We start from the raw sequence: 15,456 nt of genomic DNA on the forward strand, positions 1-15,456 counted from the left end.
ATATATATATATATATATATATGGACAAGTACTATCACAATATCAAAGGGAAAAGAGGTCAAAAGTGGACACCTGAAGTTTGCTAGCCCCATTCCTGGTATTGGTATGATTTTGGCAAATTTATTCATTACTAAATGCATTCTCCAAATGCTTTATTGAGTTACAGTCTAGTGTGTGCCAGGTACAGAGGATCTTGACAAGTTTGGGAAAAGGAGAGTTGTCAGGGAAAAACCAAAAGATGATTAGGAGCCATCCAGGCAAAAGGAAGAACATTTGCAGGACCCTCTACTCTCTCCTTCTCTGACTTTGACTTTTTTCCAGCCCATATATTTGTCTTTCTCTGACTTACTTCACTTAGCATAATTTCCTCAAGGCTCATCCGATTTGTTGGGAATTGAAGGATTTCCTTCTTTTTTGATTGCTGAATGATCTTCCATTGTATAGACATACTATAGTTTCTTTACCCATTCATCTGTCAGTGGACACTTAGGTCCTATCCATGTCTTGGCTGTTGTAAACAGTGCTGCAGTGAACATGAGGTGCGGATATCTCTTCCAGATTTCATTTTCTTTGAACATATACCCAGAAGTGGAATTGCTGGATCATTTCAAAAAATTTTAGAGTGCTGGGGGGTGGGAGCAGCCAGGGAGAGGTCAATGGGGGAAAAAGGAGACATATGTAATACTTTCAACAATAAAGAATTTAAATTTAAAAAAAATTAGAGTAAGTAGATAGTTATTTAAGAGGCTCACTAAAATTTTTATAGGAATTGTATTAAATATATAGATTAACTTGAAGAGAATTGACATCTTTATTCCGAAAAAAATACAAAATGTCTCTGCATTTATTTATACCATTGTCTATGTCTTTTATCAAATTTTAAAGTTTTCTCTGTGAAGAATTTATGTATTATTGGTTAACTTCTAGATTTTTGCAGTTTTGTTACTATTGGTTTTTAATTGGTTATTGCTAAAGTAGAAAGATGATAATGGGTTTTTTAGTCCTGTGTCTAGTAATCTCGCTGAATTCTTATTAGGTCTGACAGTTTATTTGTTGATTCTCTTGGTTGTTTTAAGTTTATGATTCTATTGTTAGCAAAAAGTAATATATTATCTCTCCCCTTCCAATACCTGTATCTTTTGATTTTCATTCTTCATAGTATTGGCCAGTATCTTCAGTACCCATTAGACATAGCAATGAAAGTCCACATCCTTGCCTTATTTTCAGTTTTTTTAGAGAATGCAGCTGAAGTTTTGACATTAAATAAAATGTTTGCTGTCAGTTTTTGGTATCTTCACCAAGTTAAAGACATGTCCTTCTAGTCAGAATTTGCTCTGAGGTTTTTTTTTTAAATTGAGATATAACATTATATTGGTTTCAGATGTACACCATGATTCAATATTTCTATGCACTGGGGAACAATAACCCCAGTAAGTCTAGTTAACTATGTGTGGTTATGGATGTTTTCTTGTTATGAGAACTTTTAAGACTTTAGCAACTTTCAAATATACAATATAGTATTAATTATAATCACTATGCTGTCCTACAGTGTCAGCATTACCCAGAGTGCAAATATAAGCAGCCCCATTTTCTTCATCAGCTGAGGATCCTGAGATGGACTATAGCACAAGAAATATATACATGTGCCCTTCCTCTGCTGTCCAGCCCTGAAACCTTTCAATATGCAGTCATAAAAACACTGATTAATTGTTACTGAACTTTATTTTAGTTCACATTTCACACAGCATTCCACTGGAGTTTGCAGTCTCAATTTTCACATCTGTAAACTGGGAACAATATCCAATTTGCAAAGCTGTTGTAAAAATCATAGCAAATATATATCAAATGCCTGGCACATATTGGCAGGAGCTATTATTACCCATCGTTGTGGTTAGTTCATTTTGTAGGGTCAGAAAACTTTTCCTTTTTTTTTTTCTAGGTTCTTTGGCTGTCCTAATAATTAAATTGACATAACAGAAATGAACAGGAAGAAAAAAAATTAATTGTATGGGAACGCCATAAAAATTATAAAAATTGTAAGACTCAAAAAAGTGTCCAAAGCAGGCAGCTTTTATACCCTTTAGACAAGGAAACAATAAATTTGTGAAGAATTGGCAAGACAAAGAGTTTGGGCTTGCAGTAGTAAATTGGTGAAGAAGTAACAAGGTTTGTTTATACTGCCTTCTTGCCCTGAATTCCCTGTCTCTGGTGATAAGGATGCCAGCTACCCTCCTAGTACAGGAAGAGATTTGTTTCCTGCCTTCAGGGGAGAAGGAGGGTCAGTGTGTTCTTCCTGCACCAGCTGTTTCTTAAGTAACTTTAATTTAAAAAGTGGCATTTCGGGGGTAGCATATTGTTCTTCTTCAGTTTATATCTGCCTGAAGATGTGGTAACCAAGTATAAATGTTCCCACAGATTCTTCAATACCTTACTTTCAATCTTATGAAAATTACTCTATAAGATTTAGAGTTTCCATAAATGAATAATAATTCCCTATTGCCTACACTCCCTCTAACTTAGTCTCTTGCTCCCTCTAGAGTACAGTAGTGAGAGGACGAGATGTTGACTGGGTAGACCTCACAAAGGCAGTTTAGGGGTATCTGTTAAATATGAATGAATACATTGTGTAAAGTCAGCTGCAAGAAAGCAAAGAATTTTTTATGCCCACATTTAGTCATTCTGTAAACCTAGTTGCATTCACAATTGTGAACACATTTCAAATTCATGAGAGACTGGCTGGGAACAGTCCCTCAGGAGTCTACCAAAGAGCTTTCCATAGTGGACATCCATCCTGAGCCCTGGGAATAGCATGGAGACTCACTGTGGGATGGCACTCTAGTCTGTGCCCCTTGCCCCGAGGGGAGATTCCATGTTCTTGTCTCTCAGTCTTGACCCCGAAGTTCCTGGGAGACTTTCAGAGCTGTGTCTGGTGAGTCTGAAATACGATATATTCCAGAGCTGGTCAGATCCCATTTCCTGAGCTGCTGTCATTGAGCACTTCAGATTTCGTTTTCTCTGAAATAGATTTCTAAAAAAGAATGTTAAGGATTTTGATACTATGACTTCTTCCAAACTTAGTTTTGTCATCTTAATGGCTTTTGCTCATTTTAAAAAGCAGTGAAAAGGGGAGTTGGTGGTGGGAAATAACTATTTTGATTGAAAAATATTTTTTAAATAGTCTATAAAATGACATCAACAAAATAGGACAAGATATCTAATCACTGGATTTTTAAATGCCCATGGTAGATAAATACTAAAAACCACAAAATACTTAAAACATAAATAAAAGAAGGAATGCCAAGAAGGATGAGTGAGTGAAGGAGGGAGGAAAGGAAGGAAGTAAGGGAAGTGAAAAGAGGAAGGGAAAGGTGGAATGGAGGAAGAAAAGGGAGGAAAGAAAGGAGTGGAAGGAGGTAAGAAAGGGAACAAGGAAAGTAACAGAAGAGAGGAAGGGAAGAAGGAAAGGGAAAAAACTGAATCTGGAGTCCTGTCATTTAAAGATCAGAGAAAGCATGGTGGAATTTATTTAATCACAATGCTAAGGATTCTGATTGAGAGACTGCCTTTGCTAAAGAAAATCGTGGGTTATCAAGATGTTCAGGATGAGGCCGTCCTCACAGTGATTACAGAGTTTGTACCTTCAAGAACAGACCAGGAAATGGCCTCCGATTAGATGCCGCTGCTTTATGTTGCGCTCCATTTAGAGCTGGGTGGAAGTCCCAACCAAAACCTTCATGGCTGTCCTGTTTCCCGAGTATTCTCTGAGGCAGGGAGTACCTGTAGATCCAATCTATCGGTGTTGGGAGGTGCATGTCACATGGCCAGGTAGAAGGAACAGGTATAGGACATCACCCAGATGTTATGGATCACCGCTACTGAATAGGATGAGCATGGAGGAAGAGATGATCGCAGTTACGGCTGATGTGATAAGGTGGCTGGAGGCCAGCTTGCTCTAAATTATGACTCTTCAATGATATAGAGACATTTCTGGTGCTCTTGATTCTTTTCTGTAGAATCATTTCCCTTGGGCATGAAGAACATCTGTAGCATACTTTGTGGTGCAGTTCTGCTGGCTGGTACATATGTGAAAATATCCTTATCTCACCATCACTTTTGAAGGATATTCTGTTGCCCTCCCCTGGAGATCCCCAGCCACCAGGATTTGCTTTCTGTCACATAAATAACTTTGTATTTTCTAGAATTTCATGTAAATGGAAACGTAATATGTATTCTTTTTTTTCTGTCTGGCTTCTTTAATGCAGCATCAAATTTTGAGATCTATTCATGTGCATCAATAGTTCATTCCTGTCTGTTGCTGAGTAGTATTTCATTGTATGACTGTACCACAATCTGTTTATCCATTCACCTGTTGATGGGTAATTGGGAGGTTTCCATTTTTAGATATTACAAAGAAAGTTGCCATGAGTATTTGTGGACAGGTCTTTGAATGGGTAGATGCTTTATTTTCTCTTGCATAAACACCCGAAAGTGGAATGTTTATTTTCACAAAACTGCTCAACTATTTTCCAAGTAGTCGTACCATTTTACGTTATCACCAAATGTGGTAGACAATCAGGGATACACAACTAAGGCCCAACTGGCTTCCAGTCTTTCTCTCCTTCACCTATTGCTGTACATAGTCACAAATTGAATCCACAGTCATAGGACATGGACTTCACTAAGTGGGCAAGGAGAAATCACTAAATTTGTTCTGGAAGTGGGCTCAGAGAGTTGTTGTTGGGCAGGGAATTCTGTGACCCGGGTACTTGGAACATAGTCTGGAGGTGGGAAGCTGTGGCCATAGGCAGGCATTTCCCTGGGTTCAAAGGATGTTTCCCTTTGTGGAGGGGGATGGCCAAAGGATGACCAGAGTGGGGCCGTCTAAAGTATGGAGCTCAGGAGACCACACCTTGCCAAGGTCCAAGGGCAGTACTATTCCTCTCTCTTCTAATCTATCCAAATTCTGACCATCTTTAAAACCCATTGTAAGTCATCCCTCCTACTGCATCTTCCATGATTGTGGCAGTTCTGTATGTCTCTTTCTTCTCGACTGTTTTCTATTTACCTTTGTTTGTATTTATCACTTTCCCAATTTGTCTATAAGCTTTTGAATCAACCACTGTGTTCTTTTTTTCGTCATATGTCCAGTGAAGTGCTATGTACACAACAACTGTTAAAGACGCTGGTTGAAGGAAGTGCTGCAGGTGGTTCATTGGTTTTGCTTAGCTCCTAGGTTATGGGGTTAGTCTTGAGAGCTTGCCCTGCATGCTTTTGCATTTTCAAATACTATAGAATCCAGTGTATAGCTACTAATGCATTACCCAAGCTCTTCTCATCATCTTTGCTAAGCATTCATCCTTAGCTGACTAACACTACCCAAACTCCATACTCATACTTACGTTTTACCAAGCCAGGGTAAATTTTGATCTGATCTCATCTCACCATTGTCTTTTTACATAACATTCTTACTAACTGTATTAAGTAGCCCAGAAATAAAGAAGTAATGTTTTCATGTTTCTGATTTTCCCAGCATTGGCTTTGTTTCTGTCATACAGGTCCCTAGAGACGTTTCCCCAGTCACGTCTCCGTGTATCCGCATGCGCTGACCCTTACCCTCACCTGCTCCGTTTCCTCTCCATCTGGATGATGCTGGGCTCTTTCAGAACGCGGCCGCAGCAGCAATTTTCCTGGAAGGCTTCTCCTTTTAAGAGATCTGAATTAAATGTCCTGCCGCCATGTTCTCTTTTTTGTTTCATGTGTACAACATAGTGATTTGATATTTTTCTATATTGCGAAATGACCACCACAATAAGTCTAGTTATATACATAGTTACAAATATTGTTTCTTGTGATGAGAACTTTGAAGATCTACTTTTAGCAACTTGCAGATATACCACAGGGTCTGACCTTAGTCACTCTACTGTACATCTCATGATTTATTTATTTTATAACCGGACATGTGTACCTTAAGGCCACCTTCACCCATTATGACCCCCACCACAGCCCCACCTCTGGCAACCACCAGCCTGTTCTCTGAGTTTTTTTATTTATTTTTTCATATGTAAGTAAGACCATACAGCATTTGTCTTTCTCTGACTTATTTTTTTCACTTAGCATAATGCCCTCAAGGTCTATTCATGTTGTCAAAATGATAAGATTTCCTTCTTTTCTATGGCTGAATGGTATTTCCTTCCTCTGGGTTCTTACAGCACATCCCTTTAAACCTTTCTCATCATACTTAAGACACAAGGTAATGGTAGATTTTATTCTCTATTATCCTGTGTGAAGATAAGGACCCATCTCATCTGACTTTGTATTTCAGCATCTACCATGGAGCTGGCAGCACAGTAATGTTTAAATAACTGGTCAGTGAGTCAGTGAATTAATGACTGAAAGAATGGAATGCCCCTTCTCATTCGTTTTCTTCACTCTGCTCTCTCTTCATGGTTCCCCTCATTTACTTTTGTTTCCGCTCTTCTTCTGCTGTGACTACGTTTTTGCAAGATTATAGAAAGAATAAAATCTTTGTGACCTTTAATTAGAGTGTTCTTAGATTTACAGATGTTGGAAAATGGATTTTGAACCTTAGCAAACAAACTGAAAATGTTTAAATATTTGTGGGTAGGTGTGGCAATGAAAGAGAGATTTCATTGGTATTTGTTATGAAGGTGGGTACGTCAGTAGGGTTTTGCTCAAGAATTAGTCATCTAGACAGAGTTGCCCTATTCTAAGGGCAACAAAAGTTACTCTGTCACACTATGTTAGGTTACTGATCTTCAAGCCTAGAGGTCTCCTGAGATGCCCTTCATAGAAGCCAAAGATAAAAACACTTTAAAAACTTCAAGCTTTGTCCTAGCCAGTTTGGCTCAGCAGATAGAGTGTCGGCTTGTGGACCAAAGGGGTTCTGGGTTCAATTCTGGTCAAGGGCATGTACCTTAGCTGCAGGCTCCTCTCCAGCCGTGGCCCTGGTCAGGGTTCGTGCAGGAGGCAACCAATTGACATGTTTCTCTCACATTAATGTTTCTCTCTCCCCCTCCAACCTTTCCTTCCATTCTCCCTAAAAATCAATGAAAAAGTGTCCTTGGATAATGATTAACAACAACAACAAAAACACACACACATACAAAAGAAACAAAAAAAACTACACGCTTTGTTTATCCCAGATACTCTTTATATCGATATCAGGGAATAATGAAGTTCCTAATACACTGGCCAGCAGTCGTAGGTACTAATGAATGTTAGTCTCTAATCCTCATCCTCCTTCCTAAATTTCCAACAATCTAAGTTTCCTTGAAATTTCTCTCAGGATCTGAATAAGGAATAGACCCAAATGGTATGTGCCAGTCACTAAACATGTACACCTTCTCTTCAGATACCAGTAAATTAATTTTCCTCTCTGTCACTTACATTTTCTTTGAGAATGACATGCTCTTGACTGCAGTCCAGCTATTGATAATAGAGAATGTTCTATATGAACTAAAGGCCTTCACACTCAACTCACATATAGTCAGGGGCCAACCCATGGGCCCAGAGGCCTCATCAAAGATCCCTTTCCTAGGAAGGTTGGGGAGTACTCTGTCTCTAGTTTGCTTTGCTTGAGAGGTGTAGAGGACACCTCAGCAGATATTTTGAGCAGTATTATAACAGACCAGCATGAATAGGAGCTGAATCTAGTGCCAGAAACTGGTTTATCAAGCTTAAGATTCTTAGCAGAAATTCTCTAATCCCAATCTGAATCCAGTTAAAGTGGCAATAATTAATCTTTGTACCCTAGTGACACTGTTTATTGTAATATTAAATAGATGTTAATGTATGAAAAAGTTTTGAAAACAAAATGTAAAGATAATAGAAAAAATCACTGTAATGCTTAATTTCCTTATTTGGAAAGGAAGTGCCCTTTAAAGCTTTAGAATCAGCTACATGAAATACAATTCAACTGAATTTTCATTTAGAAATTACACTGTATCCTGTAGGTGTAGACTTCCGTGTTGCTTGCACACAACTTCCGTTAACTGCAACAATAGAAGTTACTTATGGAACTGCTTATACCTCTAAGCATTGTAGAGGGAAGTGGAATTAAGGCCAACAACCCTACAATGTTTAAATGTACCATGCCTGTTTTTCAGAATTATTCTTGCCTAAGGAAATGAAAGAGGAATTGCTTGCTTCTACATCTTTCGAAGCATGTGAGAAATGAGGCTACATTTACTGGTTCAGTTTCCCGAAATCTTTGCAGTCAAACGTCCTTGAGCCCAGGACCCTTGGAGATTCTCCTAACTGCACATTGTTAATAGTGGTTTGTTTTGAGTTTCCAAAAAAAAAAAAACAACAACCAAAAAACCCCCACTTTAATCATTGTTTTCTTTATCTTTTCAGGAGCTTCTAAAGGCCTTTGATGATGAAATCAATGCTTTTTTGGTCAATATGTTTGGACCTCGAGGTGAGTGAGTTACTCGAGAACTTAATGGGGAAGGAACACAGTATTTTGTTATAGAAGAGGATTATGTCAGTTCCAGTGTCTTGAAAATAGTAGGGTACCTATTGTTTAGAGACTTAACCTCTCTCACCTTTGACATCCTTCTCCCAGAACATCCAAAGGCCCCATTTCTCCTGGGATTAAAGTTCTGGGAGCAGGAAGCAGAACTAGAGTGCATGCAATGTTTTCCTTTGGTGTCTCTCTGGCTACCCAAGTAGGCAGTAGCTTTCCTTCTAAATGTATGCTGCTTCTCTCCTGGCTGTACTGGCCATTCACCTTCTACCTTCCTCATATGCACTCATATATTGTCTTTCTGCCCTTGCTCTCTGGGCATTCTCTGCCCAGGCCCCTTAGGTTGAGCTTCTAAACGCTGTCATTCCTCCGTCACCAGTCTCTATGACTACTGCAACGTGCCAGTCGATGTATACTTAGTGACTCTTTCCTCTCAGCTCAGCACTGAGTGGTTGTAAGTTATCCTAACTAGTCTCCCCCTTCCAATTACTTATTAAGTATCAGCTGGAATAATACTTTAAAGGCCTAAGTCCTAGTATGTGGTGCTCTAGCTTAACACTCAGGCCCTTTCAGGTAAAAGCCAGCTTTCTTATATGGACTGCACACCCTTGTATATCTAGCCCCAGCTCTCTCCAACACTCAGTGCTACTTCCCCACTCACTTTGACCTCTGAAGTCTTTTACTTTCTCAAATATATAAAATTCTTTCATACACTGTTCCTTGAGCCTAGAATTCCTCCTCATTCATCCTCTAATATAGTGAGCTCCTTCTCATACTTCGGGTTATCAGCTTAAATGCTACCTTTTTCTCTAACAAAGATGTCAGGGAATTTGCCACTCTAAAGTAGGCCTCTTATTATACTCTATTTCAGTCTCTGTTTATTTCCTTCATAAACAACCTTATTGTTATTAATAGCTCTTTCTCCCATGAGGACAGGAACTATGACTGTTCTCTCCAGTGCTTATTACAGCTCCAAGAACACAGTAGGCACTATCTATTTTGCAAATGAACAAATTTTAAACAACATGTTTTGTTACACTTGAGCCTTGCTGTATCACAAAGCTGTGAAAAAAATCTGCAAATTATTTCCTCAGCACTATTGGTGAGGGGAGAGGGGATAAAGAGATTTTCTGTTTCTCAAAATCTTTAAACAGAACCACTTAGAGATTATTTAGACCACTCTCCAGTTTCTGTTCTAAGTGAATGACTATATAGTTTTAATGAATTGATACCCTGTGATTGTATAGAACATTAAAAAATACTTTCCCATCGTCTTTGGTTCTGTTTTGCTTTTTCCTTTTCATCCTTGTGATGACCCCATGGGACAGGCAGGGTGGGACCTACTCAGTTAATATGTCTCTGCTTACAGCTGTAGTGGGTAGTGTAGAGGGCATGATGCCTAACTCACACATGCAGGCTTCTTGGTGACAGTGACTTTCTACTAGTAGTTGACACTCCCACTGGAGAGTTAAATAACAGTCTCCCTGAGCCAACTTCACACTGAACGTTGCCATTGGTAAGATCATGGTGATCTGGAATTATATGACTGTGGGATCAGTTAAGGATAGTATTACAGTCATTTACTCAGCTGTGGTCATTTTTGTGGAAGTTTCCTTTGTAGCAAAGAGACTGTAAGATTGGCATTTGACAACTGGATCAGTTGACCCCCACAATGACATCTAGACCATCATGAATCCCTGTCCCCTTCCTAAAGGTGGCACAAATTTAAGTTGGCTGGCAGCCACCTGGTAAGCTTCGAAGTATCCCCAGGTCTTCTCTCAGTTTACCTACACCATATCAGTACCATCAGAGGATGTTGGGCAAATACCTGACACAGATGAAGAGCTGACATCTCTCAAGTCCCAAAGATACTAATATTCCAACAGGTATTTGCTCCCATATTTTAGTTAGATCAGTTATGATCTTCTGTCACAATTTTGACAAATATTTCTAGGACTATGACATAAGGAAACAAAAACTTTAGGTGCTGTATTAGGTTTGCAATATGTGCTTGACTCAGTATGCCAATTAGTATACATTTAATTATATATTAGTACTAGAGGCCGTCGCATGAAATTTGCGCACTGGGGGTCGGGGGAGGGGGGAGTGCCTAACTGCCCTCCCCTGCTGGCCTCATCCCCCCAACTTCCCTCCCCTGCAGGCCTGGTCGCCCACAACTGCCCTCCCCTGCTGGTCATCTTGTGACCACATGGGATGGCCATCTTTGACCACATGGGGCAGCCATCTTGTGTGAGGGTGTGGTGGTCAATTTGCATATTAGCCTTTTATTGTATAGGCTATTTCCTCTCAACTCAGCACTACGTGGATGTAAGTTATAAATGAGACAATTGAAATATAAGATCTAGTCTTTGTCTCATGGAGCATATACTGTAGTTGAGAAGGTAAAAGCACATCTGAAACCATTGGAGAGCCATCAAGTAAACCATGGGTATTAGTTTTCTATGGCTGCAGTAACAAAGTACCACAGACTGCATGGCTTACCACACAGCAGTTTATTCTCTCCCAGTTCTGGATGCTACAGGTTTCACATCAAGATGTTGGCATGGCTGTGTTCCCTCCGAGGTTCTAGGGAAGAATCTGTTCCACTTCTCTCCTCACTTCTGGGGGTTGCCAGCAATACTTGGCCTTCCATGGCTTGTAGCTGCATTGCTCCAATTTCTGCTTCATCTTCAGAGTGTCCCTGAATCCAAACCTCCTCTTTTAAAGACACCAGTCACCTGGTCGGGGCCCACCCTAATCCACTGTGGCCTCATCTTAACTTGATTACCTCTGCAAAGACCTAATTTCCAAATAAGCTCACAATCACAGATATGAGGAGTTAGGACTTGGAGCATATCTTTTTAGGGACTACAATTCAACCATAGTAGGAGAAAGGGTAGCAGTTTAGTGCAAGTTATTTAATTTTTTACCCTCTTATAGCTCAATTTTTCTCAGGTGTAAACTGGGGGTAACAATATCACCTTGTGTCTGTTATCCTGATTATGATAATGGTATCACCAGTGTGTGTGTGTGTCCAAACTCATCACATTGTACATATTAAATATTTATAGGATTCTGTGTCAGAATTATATCTCAGTAAAGCTATTACAAATATTATCAACTATATAATAAGATGGATTGAGAGTTAAGTTAATGCATGTAAAAGGCTTTTAGAACAGTGTCTGCCACAGAATTAGTGCTCAGTACATGTTAGTTATAATAGTATTATAGCCATACTAACATGAATTATGAAGTGGTGATTATTTGATGCTGATGAGGAGCTGTGTTATGAAAGAGCAGTAGGAAGTAGCTTCCTTCAGAAGTCAGGGCCTTAGATGTTGAGATACAAATTAGAAAGTGGCACATAGCAAAGCCTTTTATGACCAATAATTACGAGCTAGTCTGGGAAAGGTAATGCCTGTTAGTCACCTGCATGCTCCTTTCTTACCTTTTTATCCTTATCACAAAAGGGGAAAGTTGGCAGGATAAGTGATGGGACAGAGCTTGAAAAGACACTTTCCTTAGAAGTGGCACTCTGGAGGGTGGTGGTTTAAAGAGGGCCTGGTGGACAGGTTGGGTAGAACAGAAAGAGAGACTGAGGCTGAGGGAACCACAGAGATCAAGAAAAGGGCATTATCTCTGGAGAAACCAGCTCCTTACAACTCTTTACAGCAGGCCATTTTTATAATCCTGGGCTAAATAATTTTCTTTATTTAAACAACAAAAAAGAACAGTATAAAGAACAAAAATCACTTTATGTCCATAATTATTTTCAGGTGTTACTCATTATATTATAGCTCTATTATATGTGTTTTATTATTTTTTTTTAATCCTCACCAGAGGATATGTTTTTATGTATTTTAGAGAAAGAGGAAGGGAGAGGGAGAGAGAGAGAGAAAAACCTTGATGTGAGACTGAAACATCTGACCTGGAATCAAACCTGAAACATTCTGGTGTACAGGAAGATGCTCCCAACAACTCGGTCACACTGGCCAGGGCTATTATGTATGTTTTATTTAGGTTTTTAAATTTTCACTCTCCAGAGTAAGGGACACTTGATGTACCTAGGTTCTTGCCTCCTGGCTGTTTGTACTCCTAGTCCCTGGTCAAGCTTTGGGTGCTTGCTTTATTTTCTGCTCTCAGTTCTGAATCATCAGCTCCAAGGCTTTGCCTTCATTAGCTCAGCTCTCATGCTTGTCTTTCTGAAATCTCATTGATCTCTTCGGATCAACTGAACTTAAACCCACTCTTGGTTGCTGCACAGTGATCCAGGGAAAGTTCTGGCCAGCATGGGTTTTAGAATATAGGACACAGTGTCAATAAGCTTTCTCTCCTGTCTCCTCCAGACTTCTCCCTAGGATGCACTGGCCATCCTATATAATAAAAGGCTAATATGCAAATTGTCCCCTCGACCGGGAGTTCAACCAGGGGGCAGAGCTAGCCGGCCAACTGCTCACAGCCCCTCCTCCAGCTGGCCTGGCCCATTGGCCCTGATTGGGGCGGGCTGGGCAGCCCCCACCTGTGCAGCAAGGTATGGTGGGCTGGGCATCAGTCGTGAATTCAAATTGTGACTCTGCTGCCGACCATTGTATGGCCTTTGGCAGGTTACTAAAGCTTTCTGAGCTGTGTTTTTACCCATAAAGTGGCAAACATACTTCATATTTACTGATTAAATAAACATAGTAACTACTTCAAAGTAGACATTCAAGGACTGTTACTTCTCACATTCGTTAATTTTCCTGTCCTTCAGTTCCTTAATGCTGCATCACAGTGTCTCCTGCTGTATTTGGTATGTACCACCAAAATGTATGTGCCAATATATCCTATATAATAAAGAGGTAATATGCAAATTGACCCTCACACCCTCACATCACAAGATGGCCGCCCCCACATCATCACAAGATAGCTGCCCCCACGTTGTCACAAGATGGCTGGCAGGGAAGGGCAGTTGGAGGCGACCAGGCCTGCAGGGGAGGACAGTTGGGGGCGATCAGGCTGGCAGGGGAGCAGTTCAGTGTCAATGAAGCTGGCAGGGGAGTGGATATGGCTGACACAGAAGTGGTTAGGGGCAATCAGGCAGGCAGGCAGGCGAGTGGTTAGGAGCCAGCAGTCCAGGATTGTGAGAGGGATGTCCAACTGCCTGTGGGATCGGGCCTAAACCCCGAATGCAGAACAAATTTTGCCCCGGGCCTCTAGTATATATATATAAAAGGCTAAGTGTCTATCCATCCGACCAGTGGCCATGATGCACACTGACCACCACGGGACAGATGCTCAACACAGGAGCTGCCATGACATGCACTGGCCATCGTATATAATAAAAGGCTAATATGCAAATTGTCCCCTCCACCGGGAGTTCAACCAGGGGGTGGAGCGAGCCGGCCAACTACTCACAGCCCCTCCTCTAGCTGGCCTGGTCCATTGGCCCCGATTGAGGTGGGCTGGGCAGCCCCCACCTGTGCACAAATTCATGCACCAGGCCTCTAGTTTAAAAATAAACAGCACCACCGACCTGGCACCGGCAAACCAACACTAGGCTTTCCCCAAGTGGGACACAGGCCTCACCATCACCTCAGAACGACACCCCACCAAACCGCAGCCGATGCTGCCAAGACCCCATGGCACAAAATGTGGCCCACAGCCCAGCCCAGAAACAGTCACTGTGGGCACCGGGTAATGATGTCACATAGCAACACTCAACTTCCTCTTCCTAGCGACTAACATCCTTGGAGTTTCTTCAGTCCACGAACCCGTCTTGCTTTATAGCCAGGTACAAACATTTTACAGTTTAACCAAATGTCTGTGAAGCATTTTCCCATGCCCCTCATTTGATCCTCACAGAAGTCCTGGAGTAGGTAGATAGGAGACTCGGTAGAATCCTATTTTGTTTTCATTAGCAAGATGTGAATAGCAATATTAAAATATTTCTTCTAATTAATTTCCTTTCAATGTGCATGAATCCATGCACCAGGACACTAGTACCTTATAACTGAGCAGTGTTACTCTGCAGGATTCTCACTGTCTGTTTCTTTTCAGATTCTCGAGTCAGAGGATGGTTCATGTTGGACTCTTACCTCCCTACCTTCTCTCTTACTGTCATGTATCTGCTTTCAATATGGCTGGGTAACAAATGCATGAAGAACAGGCCTGCTCTCTCCCTGAGGAGCATCCTCACCTTGTACAACCTTGGCATCACACTTCTCTCCATGTACATGCTGGCGGAGGTAAGTGCCGGGGCAGCTAACCCGGCTCTGTCCCACCACTATTCTTTCATTGGGAGGCATTTAAGGGCAAGTCCACCCAGCCTCCCAGAGCTTCCCAGGTGCTCGGGCTGCTTTAGGTCCCAGGTACCTGTTCCTGCACCTGATAGCATTCCTACCAAAAGCCCCTAAGTCTTGTTTCTGACTTGAACTTATCTTATCCAAATTTAGGCCTATTTCTTTAGTCCTTAGTCTTCCATTGTAATTTAAAATCACAGTTTAGATCTGAATGGGTGTTTAAAGATCATATGTAATAATTTTCTCCTTTTATGGATTATTAGAGGCCCAGTGCACAAAATTCAGGCACGGGGTGGGGGTGTCCCCTACCCAACCTGCACTCTCTCAATCCGGGATCCCTCAGGGGATGTCTGACTGCTGGTTTAAACTGGCAGTTGGGAGAGAAACCAAGATGACAGCATAGGTAAACACCAGAAATTGCTGCCTCACACAACTACTTCAAAAATACAACTAAAAGATAAAACGGACATCATCCAGAACCACAGGAAGGCTGGCTGAGTGGAAATTCTACAACTAGAAGGAAAGAGAAAAGCACACTGAGACTCAAAGAAGGTGTGGAAGTAAAGTGCAGAGGTACGAAGGCCCACGTGGAAAGGGCTGGCAGCTGAGGACGTGGTGCACGTGGAAAAAGCTGGAAACACAGGATGAGGTGCACGTGGAGAGGGCTGGACACTGAGGACACAGTTGTCT

The 15,456-nt window shown here is 41.1% G+C and overlaps 1 protein-coding gene across 1 annotated transcript in view; it reads left to right on the top strand.

The window, feature by feature from the left end:
- ELOVL2 (ELOVL fatty acid elongase 2) overlaps positions 1-15,456 on the top strand; it is a 43,949-nt gene that overhangs the window by 7,949 nt on the left and 20,544 nt on the right. The window contains exons 3-4 of the mRNA XM_006769735.2: positions 8,377-8,440; positions 14,525-14,712. Of these exons, the coding sequence (XP_006769798.1) occupies positions 8,377-8,440; positions 14,525-14,712 (252 nt within the window). The remainder of the gene's footprint in view (positions 1-8,376; positions 8,441-14,524; positions 14,713-15,456) is intronic.

Source organism: Myotis davidii, unplaced genomic scaffold (genome assembly GCF_000327345.1).
Source record: "Myotis davidii unplaced genomic scaffold, ASM32734v1 scaffold62, whole genome shotgun sequence".
In the NCBI taxonomy this organism is placed as follows: Eukaryota; Metazoa; Chordata; class Mammalia; order Chiroptera; family Vespertilionidae; genus Myotis; species Myotis davidii.